This window comes from Tupaia chinensis, unplaced genomic scaffold (genome assembly GCF_000334495.1).
Source record: "Tupaia chinensis unplaced genomic scaffold, TupChi_1.0 Scaffold147554_1, whole genome shotgun sequence".
NCBI classification, from domain to species: domain Eukaryota; kingdom Metazoa; phylum Chordata; class Mammalia; order Scandentia; family Tupaiidae; genus Tupaia; species Tupaia belangeri.
This window is the reverse complement of record NW_006207406.1, coordinates 1,622,945-1,642,128: the sequence shown is the minus strand read 5'-3', so window position 1 is coordinate 1,642,128 and position 19,184 is coordinate 1,622,945. Positions and strand designations below refer to the sequence as shown.

At 38.5% G+C, this 19,184-nt stretch overlaps 2 protein-coding genes across 16 annotated transcripts in view; one reads left to right on the top strand and one right to left on the bottom strand.

The window, feature by feature from the left end:
- Window positions 1-12,376, top strand: part of ERAP1 (endoplasmic reticulum aminopeptidase 1) — a 42,790-nt gene extending 30,414 nt beyond the window's left edge. For all 3 annotated transcript variants that reach the window (XM_006169863.3, XM_006169861.3, XM_027768837.1), the window contains exons 12-19: window positions 378-457; window positions 948-1,131; window positions 2,782-2,938; window positions 3,896-4,080; window positions 5,320-5,481; window positions 5,960-6,100; window positions 6,646-6,727; window positions 9,544-12,376. In XM_006169863.3, the coding sequence (XP_006169925.1) occupies window positions 378-457; window positions 948-1,131; window positions 2,782-2,938; window positions 3,896-4,080; window positions 5,320-5,481; window positions 5,960-6,100; window positions 6,646-6,727; window positions 9,544-9,699 (1,147 nt within the window). In that variant the 3' untranslated portion in view covers window positions 9,700-12,376. The remainder of the gene's footprint in view (window positions 1-377; window positions 458-947; window positions 1,132-2,781; window positions 2,939-3,895; window positions 4,081-5,319; window positions 5,482-5,959; window positions 6,101-6,645; window positions 6,728-9,543) is intronic.
- Window positions 12,377-13,997: 1,621 nt separating this feature from the next.
- CAST (calpastatin) overlaps window positions 13,998-19,184 on the bottom strand; it is a 129,633-nt gene continuing 124,446 nt past the window's right edge. For all 13 annotated transcript variants that reach the window (XM_014584751.2, XM_014584753.2, XM_014584754.2 and 10 more), the window contains 3 exons: window positions 17,754-17,825; window positions 15,095-15,160; window positions 13,998-14,183 (listed from right to left, as the gene is read on the bottom strand). In XM_014584751.2, the coding sequence (XP_014440237.1) occupies window positions 15,110-15,160; window positions 17,754-17,825 (123 nt within the window). In that variant the 3' untranslated portion in view covers window positions 13,998-14,183; window positions 15,095-15,109. The remainder of the gene's footprint in view (window positions 14,184-15,094; window positions 15,161-17,753; window positions 17,826-19,184) is intronic.

The following is a 19,184-nucleotide window of genomic DNA, read 5'->3' as shown; positions in this document are numbered from 1 at the left end:
TTCCACAGAAGTAATGCTATATCATTCTCAGTAGATGACCTGGGAGGCCTATGATGTTGATTCGTGCCCTGACTACTGGTCACTGTATTTAAGTTAGACCTCTGAGCTCCAGTTAGCTAACTACCGCACAGGCTTTCAGATCTCTTTGGAGACTAAATTTCTAGCTTTACTCAGGGGGTCCAAGAAGGACAAATAGGGCCTGACTGGCAGCCCCCACACAGCTGGGGAATGGGCTGAGTTTGTTTTGAGATGTTGGCTATTGTAGTTTCGGTACCATTCTGCCTTAAACTAGCCAGTGCCTGGCAGCAACAGATGACTTATTAACTACTTGTTAAATTGAATTAACTCATGAATTGATCATCTTTACTTTCTTTTAGGTACCTGTGGCATGTTCCATTGACATTCATTACCAGCAAATCAGATGTGGTCCAGAGATTCTTGCTGAAGACCAAAACAGGTAACTTATTGTGGAAATAATTAGTTTAATTGAAGAAGGAGGTGGGGAAATTTATAGGATTTAGATACCAAGTTTCTTTTGCCATTTATCTAGTTAAAACAAAAGGTTTAAAAAAAATAATGTCTGGTTTCAAAAGAGGATAGCCAAGATCTTGCCAGATAGAGTTTAAAACAGTTGAATTATATAATACTTGAGGGATTACTAGTGAAAATACTCTGTTCATTGTTAACATTACTGGGTGATATCATATGTATGGCCAGAGATGTGGTGGCATTCTTTCCATAGGTCTATAAATCTCACAAAATTGGTGTCTAAATGTCTAAAAATAATGTTAGCTTTTGTCTATAGGGTTGCTGTTTTCTAGTTTCTAAAAAGAAAAGTAAGTGATGATTTCTAATGGCTTAGTATTAAACTGTTGGCTAGTTTTATTGTCCAGTCTGTGATCAGTCAAGAGAGTAAATGGAGCTGTGATTTATTTTATTTACTCTAGATGTGCTCATCCTCCCCGAAGAGGTGGAATGGATCAAATTTAATGTGGGAATGAACGGCTATTACATCGTGCATTACGAGGATGACGGATGGGATTCTTTGGCTGGCCTTTTAAAAGGAACACACACGGCAATCAGCAGCAATGATCGGGCGAGTCTCATTAACAATGCATTTCAGCTTGTCAGGTAATACAAGCTGTGCAGAGCCGTGGTTTATTTCTGAAAGCAACTGTTACCGCTCTACTTCCTGATTTAGAAGATGAAAATAATTGCTTGATTGCTAATAAGAAGTGGAAATGTGTTTCTCCTTAAGTTTTTCTAATAATCCAAGGTCACATAACCCATGATTAATCTGTCTGTGACTGCTCAGTAACTGCTTTCAGGTTACTGAGGCGTCTGTATTTTAATCTTTCTCATGAACAACTCAGATCAGATAGAGGCAAAACGAAATAACATCTTGGAAAGGCCTTTCCTAATCTCTAAATCCTCGACCTGCAGCTTAAAAAAATATTTTTTTTTTTTTTTTTGGACATAGGGCATGTGTGCTCACTGGAGAAAGAGACAGAGAAAGAGAAAGTGAGAAGTCGCTCCCCCAAGGGGAATGACATGTGGCAGTCCTTCTTCTCCATTCGTCTCTTTCAAGATTTTGAGCACACACATGCACACGTGCCTGGTGTGATTTTCAAGCCACCAGGTTCTGGACTCGAATCCCGGTTGCCCATATGTGAGTTTAGCACCTTAACCACTATGCCACCTGCTGACACCTCGACCTTTTCCTGGCCCTGCTGTAATAGATCAGGTTTCTTCCTAGATCTTTACAGTCTTGAAGCCTTCTTAGAAGACTAAATAACCAAGGCCCAAGTTTGCGTTACATCTCCTGAATCAAAGAAAAAATTTTTTGTTTGTTTTTTAAACTAAATACCTAAACTTTATTGCATCTTTATGGACTGTATGTAGTTCATAAAACTTGGTCCAACCAAATGACCTTTGAGTGGTTAAGGATAGAGTCAACATTAAATCCATCTTTGTTGTTGTTGTTCCATGACAGTGATTTTCAAAGAGCTACTCACTAGTCTAAAACTCAAACTTCATCAATACTCTGGAAGAACTGAAATCCTAAGGGGAGCTATCCAGCTGGGAAGGGCTAGCACTGTAGTTCTTCTCAATCCCATGTTCCTCTGCTTGAAGGCTGAGTTCTTCCTTCTGGTTCTTACCATCATACTGAGCCTTCCAAGAATAAAAAAAGCAATGGAGGAGAAAGTTAGGGGCTGACTATCTGTTTCTTCTTGCTTAAAAATCCCTCCCTGTAACATATATCTGCTTGACTTATTAAAGGTTTTTGTGTTTACTTGTATAAATATATGCTCTACCAGTGAGGCTTTGATAATCCTCTGTAATGAAGGGTTTCTACGTAGATTGAGTATCTTTTTTGAAATGGAAATGTGTTTACCCCAGGGGATTCATACTTTTGGCTGATGGCAGTCTCTCTGGCCAGACTTCCTGAAGGATCTTGGATCAAAATCCCCCCTTTCTCTGAAAGTTCAGCACACAATTCAGTGCTTCATAAAGGGATGATGTTGACATGCTTCTATGTCATCTTAACCACAAGTTATCTTTAGATCTATTATAATTTGTAAAACTTCCTCTCTAGTGGAAACAGGCCAGATGTTGTGTAATATGTGACAAAATAGATACTAATGTAAAGGTTGTTATTTATAAGAGGCATGCATATCCGATTCAACATTTTTCTGGAGGATTCTTTAAAAATATTTTGAAGCAAAAAGATGATTTCCTGGATTTTCTTTTAAACCACTTGCCATGTTGTCTCTTGATCAGCGTTGGAAAACTATCCATTGAAAAAGCTTTGGATTTAATCCTGTACTTGAAATATGAAACTGAAATTATGCCTGTGTTCCAAGGTTTGGATGAACTGATACCTATGTATAAGCTAATGGAAAAAAGAGACATGAATGAAGTAGAAACTCAATTCAAGGTAAACGCCTGAAATAAATAGGTAGATAATTATGGTTTGTTTTTTGTGTATGTGAAAGGAGAGAATTTACTATTGTGTATATACATGTCTTCATGTGCATGTTTGTGTGTGTGGGGGGGAAGCAAAAAATTCAAAATGTGATTGATTAGCAAAGTTTTGGTTTTATTTAGCACTAAAAGTAGGAATAGTATTGTTATGTTCTGTATTCAGTGTTCATGAATTTGTCCTCTTCCTTTCAGAAATCTTTTATTTTATTCCTTTCTATCACGATGGTTAAAATTAAGGTTTTTCTGGGACTCTCAGTGATAGTTGAGGAAAGGCACAAAATTGTTATTTTTGGCAAAATGTCAAGAAGTCCTGTTTCACCATTTGCTCTCAAAATGTACTTATACTCATGTAAACCGTCTCCTCTTTTAAAAAGTTTATTTATTTTATTCACGATAGAGAGCACATGCACATGCATACCACAGGGAGAGGTTAGGGGAAAGCACCCTCGACAGTTGGATCATACCACAGTTCTCTTCCAGGCCTCCAGTTCATCAGGATCTTGGGCATGCACATACAGGCCTGGTGTATTTCAGGTTGACTGGCCGGAAATCTGAACCCATGGTTGGCCGTGCGGCTTCCAGCACTGCAGTTCTGTATGTTCCTGACTATACCATCAGGCTAGGCCTAAACTATTTCTTTTGGTCTGTTTTAAAAGTGGCAGTCATTCTTATTTTAAGTAGATAGGATACCTTTTGAAAAGATTGTTGTGCAAATACTAAAATCATTCACTATTATTTCTTGGTTTTGACCCTTTTATATTTAAATAAAAATAGAACTGCAGAGTATTTACAGTAAGAATTGGATTCGGTTTTGAAAATTTGTCCCCATCACTTGAGAACATGCTGGATTATAATAAACGTGAGATGACTTATGACAATACTAGCTTGACATATGTCACTGTGCCCTCAGGCCTTCCTCATCAAGCTGCTGAAGGCCCTCATTGATAAGCAGACATGGACGGATGATGGCTCGGTCTCGGAGCGAATGCTGCGGAGTCAGCTCCTCCTCCTTGCCTGTGTGCGCAAGTATCAGCCATGTGTGCAGAAGGCAGAAGACTATTTCAGAAAGTGGAAGGAATCCAGTGGAGATCTGAGGTGAGTCCTTCCTGGATATCCAATTCATTGAGTAGTCTTTCTGTTTTCCATCATCTGTGCCAAAATTGGAGGAAACAAGAATAGACAGATCTCCCTGCTAGCAAAGAAACAACTTTTTATGTCTCTCTCAGGTCTCTGTTTTAGGACATACTAGGAGAGGACTTCTATGTCTAAAAGTCAAGTATCTGGGGAGGTATAATGGGATTAGAATAATTCCCATTTTGTAGAGTCAAAACAAAATCTAACTGAACTGAGACAACCATGCCAAAAGCAATAGAAGCAATGCATTTTAGAGCAGCTTCTTTGGGCCTCCCAAGTTCCTAGTGGGTGCATGGGAATTAGTAACACTGTCTAAGCATGATACTACCTTACCATATATGGAAATCTCTGTTCTTGCAATTCTCAGTCCTTTCATATTTACAACTTAAATTCTATCCGGGAGACTTTTATGCCAACAATCTACATGCTTCCACTTAAAGAAATGCTTATCAACAGTGATCCTATTGGATTCCTGACTTGTGTTCATGAAGTAAATTTTGAGTCTAGTTTGTAATATTTTTAAGTTGACTTATTCATGATAGAGAGCACCTTTGCACTTGAACAAGGAGAGGGGGATGGAACATCCTCAATAGTGTCTCCTCAGAGCACAAGCCCTTTTCTGTGCCCTCCAGTTCATCAGGATCCTGTCTGTGCACATGCCCAATGTGTTTTCAGGCTAACCTGGGGATCCCAGCCTATAGTCGGCCATCTGACTTCCTGTAGTCAGCCATGTGACTTCCTGTAGTCAGCCATGTGACTTCTTGTAGTCTGCCATGTGACTTCCTGCAGTTGGCCATGTGACTTCCTGTAGTCGGCCATGTGACTTCCAGTGCTGCAGTTCAGTCTGCCGTTCAGTTGTGCCACCAGGTTGGGTCTGAGTTTCTTTCATTTCTTTTTCTTTTGGCTTGAAAGGTGACCACCTATTGAGTCACTTAGTATCATTAAAGTATGTTAAATACGTAGGTGTTCATAAAAGAGGCATTTCACAAGATTTTCTGAGAAGGCTTTTAAAGCCTAATTTTTAGATATTTTCTCTTGCCTCATTCCTGAAATATAACCGAAGGAAAGTGGTTTTTGTTTATATTTCCAGACATTCTTCTCTAATGATTAAGTCAGCTATTACTTCATACTGGTCACCATCAAGTCTCTGACTGCACTTACTCTATCCCAGCCTCTCACCGGGTGTCTTCTTTTCTACAGACTGCCTGACGATGTGACCTTGGCAGTGTTTGCTGTGGCGGCCCAGAACACCGAAGGCTGGGATTTTCTTTATAGTAAATATCAGTCGTCTTTGTCTAATGAAGAGAAAAACCAAATTGAATTTGCCCTGTGTACCAGCCAAGATAAAGAAAAGCTTCAGTGGTAAGTCATTCATTCATGTTCATGTGGCAGAGGGAAATTGAATTAGAGCAGATCACTCTGGTATCTATTTTTGTTCCCTTGGCCAGGAACTGGGAACATTTATGTAAGCAGACACACATCTAATGAGAATGGTAGATAATTAGAGGAAACCAGGTGTTGGGAAAAATATTCAAAGGAATACATTTGTGTATCTTTAAAGCGATAATGTACTTGAGATTTTTACTAGACGTATTCTCTTGACTATTTTTTTAAGAAATGAGAGAATATATGAGAACAGGTATTATAAACACCACCCTGCATAAATGTTAGTTTTCTTGTAATGTAACTATTGTAGGTATCTGAGGACTCTGAGTACATATTTACTTTTTTTATTCTTTAATATTAGTGGACTTTTTAATTTTTTTTCAGATTATTTTATTGTAGTTAAATGATTCCATCACCTATGTATTGCTAACATTTCTCCTCTTAATCATTCCAGGCTACTAGATGAAAGCTTTAAGGGAGATATAATAAAAACTCAGGAGTTTCCACATATTCTTGGCTTAATTGGCAGAAACCCTGTGGGCTATCCACTTGCCTGGCAATTTCTGAGGGAAAATTGGAACAAAATTGTACAAAAGTAAGTAGTGCCAAGTGTTGTTCTGGGACTGAAAAATTCATTAACCTTGCTGTATTTTACTTTTGCTATTTGTATATATTAGAACATTAGTAGTCTAAAGGGATTTTTTTTTTAATTGAAAACAGGGAGATACTTAAAATGTCCTTAGAAAACATAACACTATAATTCAATGCTAACAATGAATCTGGACACAGTATTTTCCAGTCAATCTGGAATAGCCCCTTCCTGCCTCGGCTGACTTCTCCGGAGCCTTTCTCCTCATGCTTCAGCTCTTCCATTAGCTCTCTTGCTTGTTTGTATCTGCTTTGTCTAACTCTTGTACTCATCATACTGCCTGTCATTTTCTTTTGGATACGTACTCATTTATTCAGCTGTTGGTATGTTATTTTACAACCAGGTCTTAACCCACTGGAGGCTAGAGATCATATTTTATATCTTTTCTACGCCTAATCAGTTTTTAGTTATGTATTACATATGTGAGTCACTTACAATATAAGTTGAATGAATGGTAGTTCACGACACAATTTCACAATTTCCATTTCTAGGTTTGAACTTGGATCACCTTCCATAGCCTACATGGTAATGAGGACAACAAATCAATTCTCCACGAGAACACGGCTTGAAGAGGTAAAAAACAAAACAAAACAAAACAAAAAAACACAAAAAACAAAAAACAAATTTTTTAAACTTCAGTGGCAGCTAATCAATATGTGGTACACAAAATACTTTAAAAACGTGATGAGTTAGAAAAAGATTTTGTCATTTAGAAATGGTTTTTGATGCTATTATGTTGACCTAAATGAAAATCAGTTGCACATAAACTAGCCTGTCCTTGGACACATTAAGACTTTATAGCTCTGACCTTAAAAATTTTTGTACTTAAAAAAAATTGAGACAATTAGTCCTTGTTTAAGGATGTTAAAAGTGAGTGGGAGAGCAGTGTAGGGGAGACATTTCAGATGATGTTGCAGCAGTAAAGCATGATGTTCTTCAAGTCAATCCCATGTGGGGAGATTACCAGTTGAGTTTTGAAACCTGTCAAAAATATGCCAGACCATGATCTGAGACTGGCTGAAGGCTGGGAGTGGATCGTGGCATTGAGACTCACAGGGCTGTCTCTATCTCTCTGGCTGACTCTCCTCTCTCTATATATATATATATATATATATATATATATATATTTCATGTGCTTTCAGAAGGAATTTCAGGCAATTTAAGGATAATTATTGCAGTCATACTCTAAATTTATCACAGAGCTCCCTAGCAGTCAAGAAAACATGAGAAGTCAGTATTAGTCAGTTTTATTGTCATGTAATTATGGCAGAAGGAGGAGTAAATCCAGGGTAAATATTGGTGAGAAATGGATGAGGCTGAGTTCCTGATACATGCTGGGTTTCTGGTTCTGAACTTACCCACATAATACATTCTCACCACTGCTCTGCAATGTGTATATTATTCTCATTTTACAAATGGGGAGACTGAGTCCCATAGATGTTAAATCATTTGCTCAAGATTGCAGGATGAGCCTGTTTTTCTGTCCCTATATTGTCTTTATTGGACCAAAAAAAAAAAAAGTTCTAAAGGAGGCAGATTTGAATCAAATACTCAGTTGAGATGATGCATTTCCAAGGCAGATGAAGACAGAAGTGACAATCTGGGGTCAGCAAAAAGGCTAGGACAGGGATTAACAGCTGGTTTTGCCACAGTTCTTACTGAAGTCAGTTTTCTGTGGTGCTGTCATGATGGGCTCCTTCAGGATTGATTTGGTCCATTAGTGAAATTGTTGCTGAGATTTGACTGCTGAAGAGTGCTCAAGGTGACTTTTTTTTTTTTTTGACTGTCTATTAATCTTGAGTTCCAGAAGTATGAAACAGGGTGAGTTTCAGCTTTGGATGGGACAATTGAGAAGTGTTTTCTAGCTTGCAACAGCAGGAGGCTATGCCTTGAACTGGTTGAAAAGTTGTACTGAGATTTACCTAGTGGCTTGAAAATCATGCCAGGCACATGTGTATGTGCCCAAAATCCCGGGAGGAGAATGAAGGAGAAGGGACTGTGGTGTGGCCATCCCTGCTGGAGGTTGATTTCTTACTTTCCTTCTCACTGTCTCTCAGTCTCAGTCGCTCTCCAGCAAGCACAGGTGCCCTATGGCAAAAACCTTAAAAAGGAAAAAAAAGCTCTACATTATTTATTTATTATTTAGTTTTTGGTTTACTATAGGGTGTGTGTGTGCTCACCAGCAAAGAGAGAGAGAAAGAGAGAGAGAGAGAGAGAGAGAGAGAGAGAGAGAGAAATCAGGCCCTATGGGGGAATGGCCACTCCACAGTCCCTTCTCTTCCAGTCTCTTGGAATTTTGGACGTGTACAAACACATGTCTGGCATGATTTTCAAGCCTCCAGGTCTGGGCCTTAAACCACACAGCCAGCCATTTGGGATCCAGCCACCTTAACCTTCATGCCATCTGCGGGTTCACAGTTCCGCATCATTTAAAACTGGAATTTGAGTTTCCAAAGCCTTACTCTTCACCTCCACTCCTATTCTCAAATTTATAATATGATATTATTACATGGATTTTAAAGGAATTAGCCATCTGGAATCCATGTTGAATAAATAATGCATCTTGACTACACTTGCTTCCAGACTACAAAATCAGAAATTGATGAATTAATGCTGTGACAATTAATGGGAAGTTAAGAATGCTTTGAGATAAAACAAAATAGCATGAAAGAGTCCAATATTGTAGCAGAGCCAGCCTATCCCTCGTGGGAGTTTAAGGGGTTAGTATACCCAGAGATAAAACAAGAACAAAGATATTTCTGAGATAGCCACGAGTCTCTTTTCTCTTTCAAGCCATAGGGAACTTTATGTGGGTTTTGTCATGAGGGAACGATACATGAATTGTGGATTAAGATATTTTTAAAAATTGGCAAGGTCTGAGGTCTTACCACCATCCCTTGCTAAGAGCCCCATTGCCTGCAGGGTTTCTGTAATAACATGTAAGGCTGGGCCCGTGAAGAAAGACTAATGTGGCTTAAACTGTTTTGCTTGGCAAAGAAGATACTCGGCACATTCTGCTTTTTAGATATGTTTTAAAAAAATCAAGTTTGCATCTGTGTGTATATAACAAAATACACATTAAATAGACACACTCAATTAAACCTTAATTATAAAATGGTAAACAATAAAGTCTTTAAAATCTGGCAACTGTGAATAAATCAAAGCGCTGCAGAGGAAAAGCGCAAAACCTGACATCGTGAGGCATGAGCTCATTTCATACAGCTCGCGTTTGTGTGTACATAAGCATATCCGGACACCTGCGGCTGCCTTCTGTACCGAATTCTGACACACGATGTAATTTTGGCTTCAGTTTTCTTTTTGCTAGCCTGAAGTTGTATTTGCTTCATGTTATAAAATTAATTTTTTAAAACCTAATTTTTCCTCACTAGGTAAAAGGATTCTTCAGCTCTTTGAAAGAAAACGGTTCTCAGCTTCGTTGTGTCCAACAAACAATTGAAACCATTGAAGAAAACATACGCTGGATGGATAAGAATTTTGATAAAATCAGAGCATGGCTGCAAACTGAAAAGCTTGAACTGCTGTAACAAGTCATTCCTTGCCAGGTGCCTGTTATCAATCACCCAAATTGGGTTGAATGTGAACATTTTCAAACTAGACAAGGCTGTTTTGGCTGCAGCTGAAGGACTTCCTTCCCCTGCAGCTCCTTCTTCGCTTGACTGTTCTGTGAAAGAATTGACTGTTTTTTTTTTTTTTTATTTCCTCCATCAATGGGCTAGTTCTACCACATGTTTCATTTATGGATATTGCTCTGTGATGGAAACTCAAGGAGTAGACTCCCTTCTATGGAGGAGTAAAATAGTTGATTCTTTCTATTTTATGTTTAAGCCTGCATCCTCTCAAACTTCCTTGCTCTAAATATGAGAGGACTTCAAAAAGTTCATGAAAATGTGGTATTAAATAGTAATTTATTTTGGTGCAGAAATTTGAAATCCCTGCATAATTTTTTCATACTGTGCATTTTCCATGAACTTGCTGAAGACACCCTTGTATCTGTCATTCAGAAGCTGTTTCATCAGTCTCTTCAGAAATCTTCACATAGTAAAGGGTGGTCAGAGATGACGAACTGAGGCTGCACTGGAGTGCCTTCGCTTGCCCCTCCACACCTCTGTCCAAACTCTTCCTTGCTGCATGCCCAGGGGCTGACTTCTAGGGCCAAGTCATCAGGCTCCCTTGCTCTCTGGTCAGTAAGTAGCCCCAGGAGATGGGAGTAGGTCAGAGGAGGAGAGGGTGTAAGTGTTTATCCCCCGTTCCTGAGAGGTGACTCTTCCACACAGTCTTTTCCACCTCTAGGTTCTGGTAACTGCTTCGTCCTCTCTGGCCTTCAGGACCAGAGGCTACGAAGGGAGCCTGGCTTCTACTAATCCCAGCAGTACTGTGACGTCCACACGCCCTTCCCACATGTGTTTAAAAGTCTTTTTATAGAGCCCTCCTCTGAAAATCCTGATTTGAGTGCTATCTGTGACCTGGGAAACCCTAATTCATACTGCACCCTTCTGCAAAGCAGAGCAGTCGAGTCTATAGAAAAAAAAATCTTTCCTTTAAAGATATCCAAAGAGCTGTTCATTCTTAGGTAGGGAGGTGATGTTTCTCTCTGCTCTTTATTTGGCTTACTTTATAATTCCTAAATAATTCATCAGCCCTTATTGCCAGTAAATCACTTCAGAGTCACCAGTAGATAATAATATATTGTGGAACTGAAAACATTTGCTTATATTAGCCTGAGGGAAGACAATGTATTCTTTGGCTTTGAATATGTGGCTAACATTTCAGGATAAATGAATGTAATTGTTCTGAAAAATAACAAAAATATGTTACTATAATTACTATAGTATAGGGTGATTTTTCTGGACATAATTAGGTTTATGATTCCATGATTAACAGTTTGAAAATAAAAATTAAAAAAGAAATCAATGGTAATTTCCACCCCAGGCTACTTTCCTTTTTAAAAAACATACACAGCCAAGATTTTAATGTAAAATACTTTGCTTTAATTGTATTTTATATCTTGATTACTGAAACATGGAAATAATGATTTTCAGTTTTGGTCATCTGAGGAACCTGTCTTCATTTACTTTTGGAAAAGTCCATTTTCTAAACAGAAACAATATTGTCACAGCAATGTGCAGAACCCTTCTTGGTAATAAAAGTTGTGTGTTTTTTTTTACCTCAAAGCAGATATTTCCAATTATTTTCTCCTACTGATGTGTTAAAAAAATGACTGCTTTAGATCTGGTACTTAACTCAAGACCTCACTGGTTACTAGCAGACACCAAGTCTTAAAGATATTTCTAATAAAAAGGAGGCATGTTCTCTTAAATAAATGTTCACTTTTATAGGTACTCTTAAATATCTGGATTTTGGTATGCCATTTAAAAATATTTCTATCTATGCATGGAAATTAATAATACTGCAACCTTGCAAATATAATTGTCAAAAAGATTTTAGTCATTTTTCTATAAAGCAAATTAAAAACAAAACACACCTATACTGCCCAAAGGGGAGAATTTAACAGTTTAAAATTCATCAGGAAAGGTATTCTTTCTTTCCTTGTTATTGCTTTGAAAATAGAATAACTGGATCTCTGATGGGACAGAGACACAGTATTTTTAGTCGGTGGAGTTTAACATCCCATGGGTATATGTGTACTTTTTAGAGAATACTTTTAAGGTGTATTAATAAAATCTGATGCCCATTATAAGCAGTATTAATATTTTTGCTTACCCTCCCCCATAGACAGTATTGGCGATACTATTAATTTTTAGTGAAGTCAGTTAAGTCCTAATAAAAACTTCAACCTGATGCTAAGGAAATGATGCCATGCTCTCTGGAATTAAGAAATTCCAGATCTGTTTTATGATATGTACCTGACATCTTTTCCTGCATTTACTGCCAGGAGATAAAGATGAAATGAAATATTTATCAACAGTCTATCAATGGTATCAGTGCAGTGTTCATAAACTATTCGTTCAGAAAGATCTGAGAAATCATTTTTAGTTACAGGCCATCAGAACTTAACCTTTACATTGCTGTGGGGGAAATTGAGAGGAAATGAATTTTAAATTTCAGATATACATCTTTTTTTTTTTTTAAAGCAGATGTTTGTTTTGTATTTGGTAAACTTAACTTTCATAAAGGCGGATGCTGAACAGTGCGAAGACTAATGTGGCAATGGCTCTGAGATAGCTACTGCTCAGGTTTTACGGACAGGAAATAGAAAGCGCAGTTTAGTAACGTGGTACACCAAAGTAGTCCAACCCACATGAATATTCTGAGCATTAACTTTCATATCTTATTCTCTCTCTTTTTTTTTTTTTAAGAGGTTTTTGCTATAGGGCACGTGCGCTCACCAGACAGAGAGACAGAGAGACAGAAAGCGAGAAATCACCCCCAGGGGGGATGGTCACACCACAATCCCTTCTCCTCTGTTCTCCTCTCAGGATCTTGGGCAGCACGCACACGCGCCCAGCATGAGTTTTAAGCCACCGGGTCCGGGACGCGAACCGTGGTCGACTACGTGGGAGTCCAGCGACATAGCCATTACGCTAACTGCTGGTTCCGACTTTTATTTCTTATTCTCGAAAGTGGCCATATGGTGACTTATCTAGCCTACATTCTGCTCTTCTGCTGACTTGATTCAAGTCTCAGTGTGTTTTGTGCAGACTCTAAGGTGCAGAGGTCCTCACTCCTAGCAAGGGAAGATCAAACTGAAGAGGGGTTCAGTGCTTCATGATCTGTCCAGCTTACCTTATTAATTTATTATTAGCAGCCCGACAAGAGATATGTGCCCAATGTACAATATTCTGTTTGCCTTATACACATTAATCCAAAGAAACATAAAATACCATTTAAAAGCCCTAGAAGAAAGGTGGTAATAAGTCAGAACATTGAAGAGTTCTGAAGCACTGTTTTCTAAATGTCAACAAAAAATTAAGTGCGAACTGAAATGCTGAGATTTACAGGCACTGTGTGTAGAATGTGCAAAAGTTTGCAAAGTTTTTCTTTTCTTCTTTTGGCATTACTTTAAGAAACTGTATCAAATATATTTCTTACAAATACAAAGCTTACTTTCTCTCCCAACTGAAGACTCTCAGGATCTTGTGCAGCACGCACACGCGCCCAGCGTGAGTTTTAAGCCACCGGGTCCGGGACGCGAACCGTGGTCGACTACGTGGGAGTCCAGCGACATAGCCATTACGCTAACTGCTGGTTCCGACTTTTATTTCTTATTCTCGAAAGTGGCCATATGGTGACTTATCTAGCCTACATTCTGCTCTTCTGCTGACTTGATTCAAGTCTCAGTGTGTTTTGTGCAGACTCTAAGGTGCAGAGGTCCTCACTCCTAGCAAGGGAAGATCAAACTGAAGAGGGGTTCAGTGCTTCATGATCTGTCCAGCTTACCTTATTAATTTATTATTAGCAGCCCGACAAGAGATATGTGCCCAATGTACAATATTCTGTTTGCCTTATACACATTAATCCAAAGAAACATAAAATACCATTTAAAAGCCCTAGAAGAAAGGTGGTAATAAGTCAGAACATTGAAGAGTTCTGAAGCACTGTTTTCTAAATGTCAACAAAAAATTAAGTGCGAACTGAAATGCTGAGATTTACAGGCACTGTGTGTAGAATGTGCAAAAGTTTGCAAAGTTTTTCTTTTCTTCTTTTGGACTTGCTTGCAAAGTTTTTCTTTTCTTCTTTTGGCATTGCTTTAAGAAACTGTATCAAATATATTTCTTACAAATATAAAGCTTACTTTCTCTCCCAACTGAAGACAAGTTTAAAAAAAATTCAAAGTTATCAATACACAGTACAATAACACAGGTGAACCAGACAAATTCTTTCTTTCTTTTTTTTTTTGTGGAAAAGAATAACAAACCAATATTAGGATGTCTAAAGACTCAACAAATACCAGTCTAGAAGCCACCCAGAAAAACTGTTTTCTGTTGCCAAACCCTTTTGCTGTTCTAAAGCCACCGTCCACCAGCTGAAGATTTTATATGCAGATACCCTGAAAAATTCAAATAAAAAATCCAGTGAACCATTTGATGTAGTTTTCTTGTTATATACATAGTAAATATATCATTTGGCAAAAGCATTGTATAAAAGACAAGGAAAAGGAATTTCCTATGATAAATATGAGTTAATTATTAATAGAAAAATTTTTTTTAATTCTAGAAAAGCCCTTAGGGGCAGTACAAATCAGTATACCTCCCTCTTTATATGAAATAAAAGTGGATCATAGAGAGAAAGCTGAATCTGATTTAACCTACATTTTAATTTCTTTTAGGATTTGGTTAGTAAGTCGCTGTATGCTTAGTGTAAGACCTCCCCTCTCTGAAGGAGAAGATAAGGGCCCAGCTTTCCAGAGATATCTCAGATATTCCTTTATCTGATGGATTTCTTTAGTGACCAAATGTTAAAATCAAACATAGTACTTTACTTTCCAAAATCAAGACAACTAAAAGTGGCCAATTTTTTAAAAATCTTTTTTCAAAAACCCAGTAATTCTCATTAGTTCCTAAAGGGTACTTTTCACCTCTTCATGTGTTGGTATTTTGAGTAATATCAGTATCTTAAGGACATTTCAGTACAAACTAGAACAAACTATGTTTGCTTTACCATGATAACCTGTTGTCTTGAGTATATGAATTTCAAAGATTCTATAAGCCTTAGATGGTTGTTATCTTAAAAGTCTGGTCTAGTGTTTTGAAGATTTATTAATTATAAAATCCATGTTTTTAAATATTCGACCCATTTAGTGCTTCTCAGAGCATGACTACAGATTTCGCAACGTGCACTTCATGCCAGTGCTAGAAAGGCAGCGGGAGACACTCAGAGGTAGACTTGGTTTCTCTAATGTATAGCATATAGGCTGGTAAAAGGTACAGTTTCTTCATTTACAATAAATACTCAACTTACCAAATACTGTAAACTTTAACTTGTATTTCTTTCATCAGCTTTTGGCTGTGAAGTTCCCTCTGTTGTCTAAGAGGGAAAGAAAAACCCTTAATGAGCTTTCTTTTATGGATTAAGTATCAAAGATTGGTCAACCAGAGAAGAATTATGAAAAGTTGAACTTCATAATTAAATACAGAAAACATTATGGAAGTCAGTGGGGGTGGGGGTGGGGGGGACGTGGTGGGCCTTGCTAAGTTTTCTTTCTTCACTTGGCCAAAAACTGTGAGCTTTTTCCCCCTTGAGTTTTTTTTTTTTTTTTTTTTTTTTTATTTTTTTTTTTTTGAGAGGTTTTTGCTATAAGGCGCATGCCCTTGACAAAAGAGAGAGAGAGACAGAAAGCAAGAAATCACTCCCCCAGGAGGATGGCCATGCTGCAATCTCTTCTCCTTCATTCTCCTCCTGAGATCTTGGGCGTGTATGCACACGTGCCTGGTGTGAGTTTAAGCCACCGGATCTGGGACTCGAACTGCAGTAGACACATGGGAGTCCAGAGACATAGCCATTTCGCCATCTGCTGGTCCCTCCCCTTGAGTTTTTTGTTTGTTTGTTTGTTTGTTTTTTGGAGAGTTTTTTTTTTGCTATAGGGCATATGCACTTGCCAGAAAGAGACAGAGTCAGAAAAGGAGAAATCTCCGCCCTTCCCCAGGGGGGTTGGCCACGTCACAATCCCTTAATCCTTTTTCCTCTCTTCTGCTCTTGGGATCTTGGACACACATGCACGTGCACCCGGCGTGAGGTTAAGCAACCGAGTCTGGGACTTGAACCACAGTTGACTACATGGGAGTCCAGCGACATAGCTATTACGCCATCTGCTGGTCCCTCCTCTTGAGTGTATAAGCTAAAAATAACCATAAGTGATTCTAAAGTTCTCACTCAAAACTTTTTTTAATAAAAAGCCCAGGGTAAGCAAAACAAAAAATATATAGACAGATGTTCTTGGATGGCAGTATTTCATTATTCTATGGTGATTCACCCTTTTCTTATACATGGGAACATGACTAGCCAGCTTATCCTGTGTTTTCTATGTTTTGTTAAAGGGCTAATCAAGTACTTTGCATAACTGAGGTTAAATAATAAGCAAATAAGTAATCTATTGGAGATATAATGGCATTAGTAATTGTCAATTATCAATCCAGTTTCTTACATCCTTTAACAGAATCACTTCTGGGACGATTTAACTAGCTTGTTCTTACTTATTTTAAAGAGTTTTTATGCAACTGGACTATGTTTTGTTTTTTGTTTTTTATTTTTTTATTTTTTGTTTTTTTTTTCTATGTCTCCATCCTCCTGCCTCAGCCTCTAGAGCAGCTGGAACTACAGGCACGTATCACCATGTCTGGCGTTTAGGGTGAGTGGGAATTGAACCCAGGCCTTCCATGTGGCCCGCTGAGTAGCAGTGCCACCTAGTGTGTGCTACTGTGGCTGGGCCAGGGCTCTAATTCTAAAGCTCCACCTTCAATTTCTCATTATAGAGAATTATAGTAACGATCATTTAAAACACATGTTCTTAGAATTGGAAGGAACCTAGAAGTTGTCTAATCTAACCTCCATTCTTGACCATAGCTTGAGTAATTCCGTTAACAGGAAGCTCTCAAGTGTGCTCCACTAATGCCCAACTCTAAGACTTAAACTGGCTTCTCATTAGCTTCAGTTCTGCTTTCTAGAGCAACATGAGAAATTATGTACTAATGGTTCATCCTCAGACTAGGAGGTATCTAAAATCTTCTCTAATTCTGTATGCTACTTCTTTGTTTTGAAATGGACACAAACCATAAACTTACTCTGGTAATATTTTAATAAGGCCAGGAAATGTAGGCAACTTGAATTGTGTTAAAAAAAATCCATTTAGATTTTTAAAGCACCAGTAATTTGAGATTATATGTGTGTGTGTGTGTGTGTGTGTATACAAAATTAAAAATTCAATTTCTTTTTCTTTTTTTTTTTTTTGACAGATTTTTGGTATAGGGCATGTACACTTGCCAGAGAGACAGACAAAGTGAGAAATCACTCCCCAGAGGAACAGCCATACCACAATCCATTCATCCATTCTCCTCCATTCTCCTCTTGGGATTTTGGTCATGCACATGTGTGTGCCCTGCATGGGTTTCAAGTCACCAGGTCTGGAACTTAACTATGGTCTACCACATGGGAATCCAGTGCCTTAACCACTATGCCACCTACTGGTTCCAAATTCAATTTCTTTAGCAAGGCATGCCAGGAGACAATGGTTAAAAAAACCTTTTATTCTAGGGGCCAGATGATGGAGTGCAGCAGTAAAGCAGTGCTCTGCAAGGCTGATCCACATGGTAAGGTCCCAGGTTTGCATCCAGAGATTTCCCTGAACAAGCCAGGCAACTGGTGCCTATGATGTGGGGTCCGCTGAAGCTGGGGGTGGACTGCAACATGAAGGCCCTGTTGGGGTACCTGTCTCTGTTCCTCTGTCCCTGTCTCTCTTACTCATGGAGGAAAGAGAAAAAGAAAGAGAGAAAGAAAGAAAGAAAGAAGCTAAACAAACTTTTTCTTCTAAATAGATTCCAATAAGAAACTAAGTGACCAAAAGAATAAACCCCAGTCCATGTAATTGCTAAACTAATTGATGCCACATTTACTGGTCTTTTACCTTTGTTGAATCCTTTGGTTTACTTCCATTCTTGGATACTTTGGTACGAGAAGTGGTCTTCTTGCTTTTATCCTAAAACAAAGGAAATGTAATGAGGCTATTGCTGTCATCAATTCACCTAGCAAATACCTGCTCATTGCAATTAAATTAATCCAGACTATTCTTTCCAGTGGCCTGAAGATGTCCTATTCTATTAAGTAATGTAAGATCACTCTTAGTGTTTGTTTTGTTTTGTTTTGAAGAGAGGTTTATGCTATAGGATGCGTGCACTCACCAGGAAAAGAGAGACAGAGATACAGAAAGTGAGAAATCACCCCCTAGGAGGGATGGCCATGCCACAATCCCTTCTCCTCTAGTCTCCTCTCAGATCTTGGGCATGCATACACACATGCCTGGTGTGAGTTTAAGTCGCCAGGTCCGAAACTCGAACAGCAGTTGACTACGTGGGAGTCCAGCGACATAACCATCTGCTGGTCCCAGATTACTCTGGGTGATTGTTTTGAACAATGGTGAATGTAGTGTTTAGGGTAGGAGATAAAAAGTGTAGAAATAGGGAGAAAAATATAGGTCATAATGCCCTGCCATTTTACATGACACATGATTCACTCACACCGCACTCTGCTCATCAAAACAGAGTGTATCTACTATCAAAAACAAGAGATAACTACAGTTGGTGAGGTGTAGAGAAAAGAGAGCCTTTGTACAATTTTGTTGGGAATGTACAGTGATTATGGAAAATGGTATGGGGAACCAGAGTTAGCGTAATGGCTATGTCGCTGGACACCCACGTAGTCGACCGCGGTTCACGTCCCGGACCCGGTGGCTTAGAACTCACGCCAGGTGGGTGTGCGTATGTGCCCAAGATCCCGAGAGGAGAATGGAGGAGAAGGGATTGCGGTGTGACCATCCCCCCTGGGGGGTGATTTCTCAATTTCTATCTCTCTGTCTCTCTCTGTCTGTCTGGCGAGCGCGCCCTATAGTGAAAACCTCTCCAAAAGATAAATAAATAAATAAAAATTAAAAAAAAGAAAGAAAATGGTATGGAGATACCTAACTAAATTAAAAATAGAACTACTTCAGGATCTGATCATTCTTCTTCTGGATATATACTCAAGAGGAGATGAAACCATTGTCTCGTAAAGATACCTGTACTTCATGCTCTCTGCGACATTATTCACAATAGCCAAGATATGGGAACAAGCTAAATGTCTGCCAGTGGATGAGTGGATATGGGTGAGTGGAAATTGATACACAGACACACATACACACACAAAGGAGTATTATTCAGTCTTAAGGAAATCCCACCATTTTTCATGACATTGTTAGATGTGGAGGACATTATACTAAGTGAAATAAGCCAGACCCCCCAGAAAGAAAAATATTGCACAATCTCATATATGGAATTAAAAAAAAAAAACGAAAAAAAGAGCT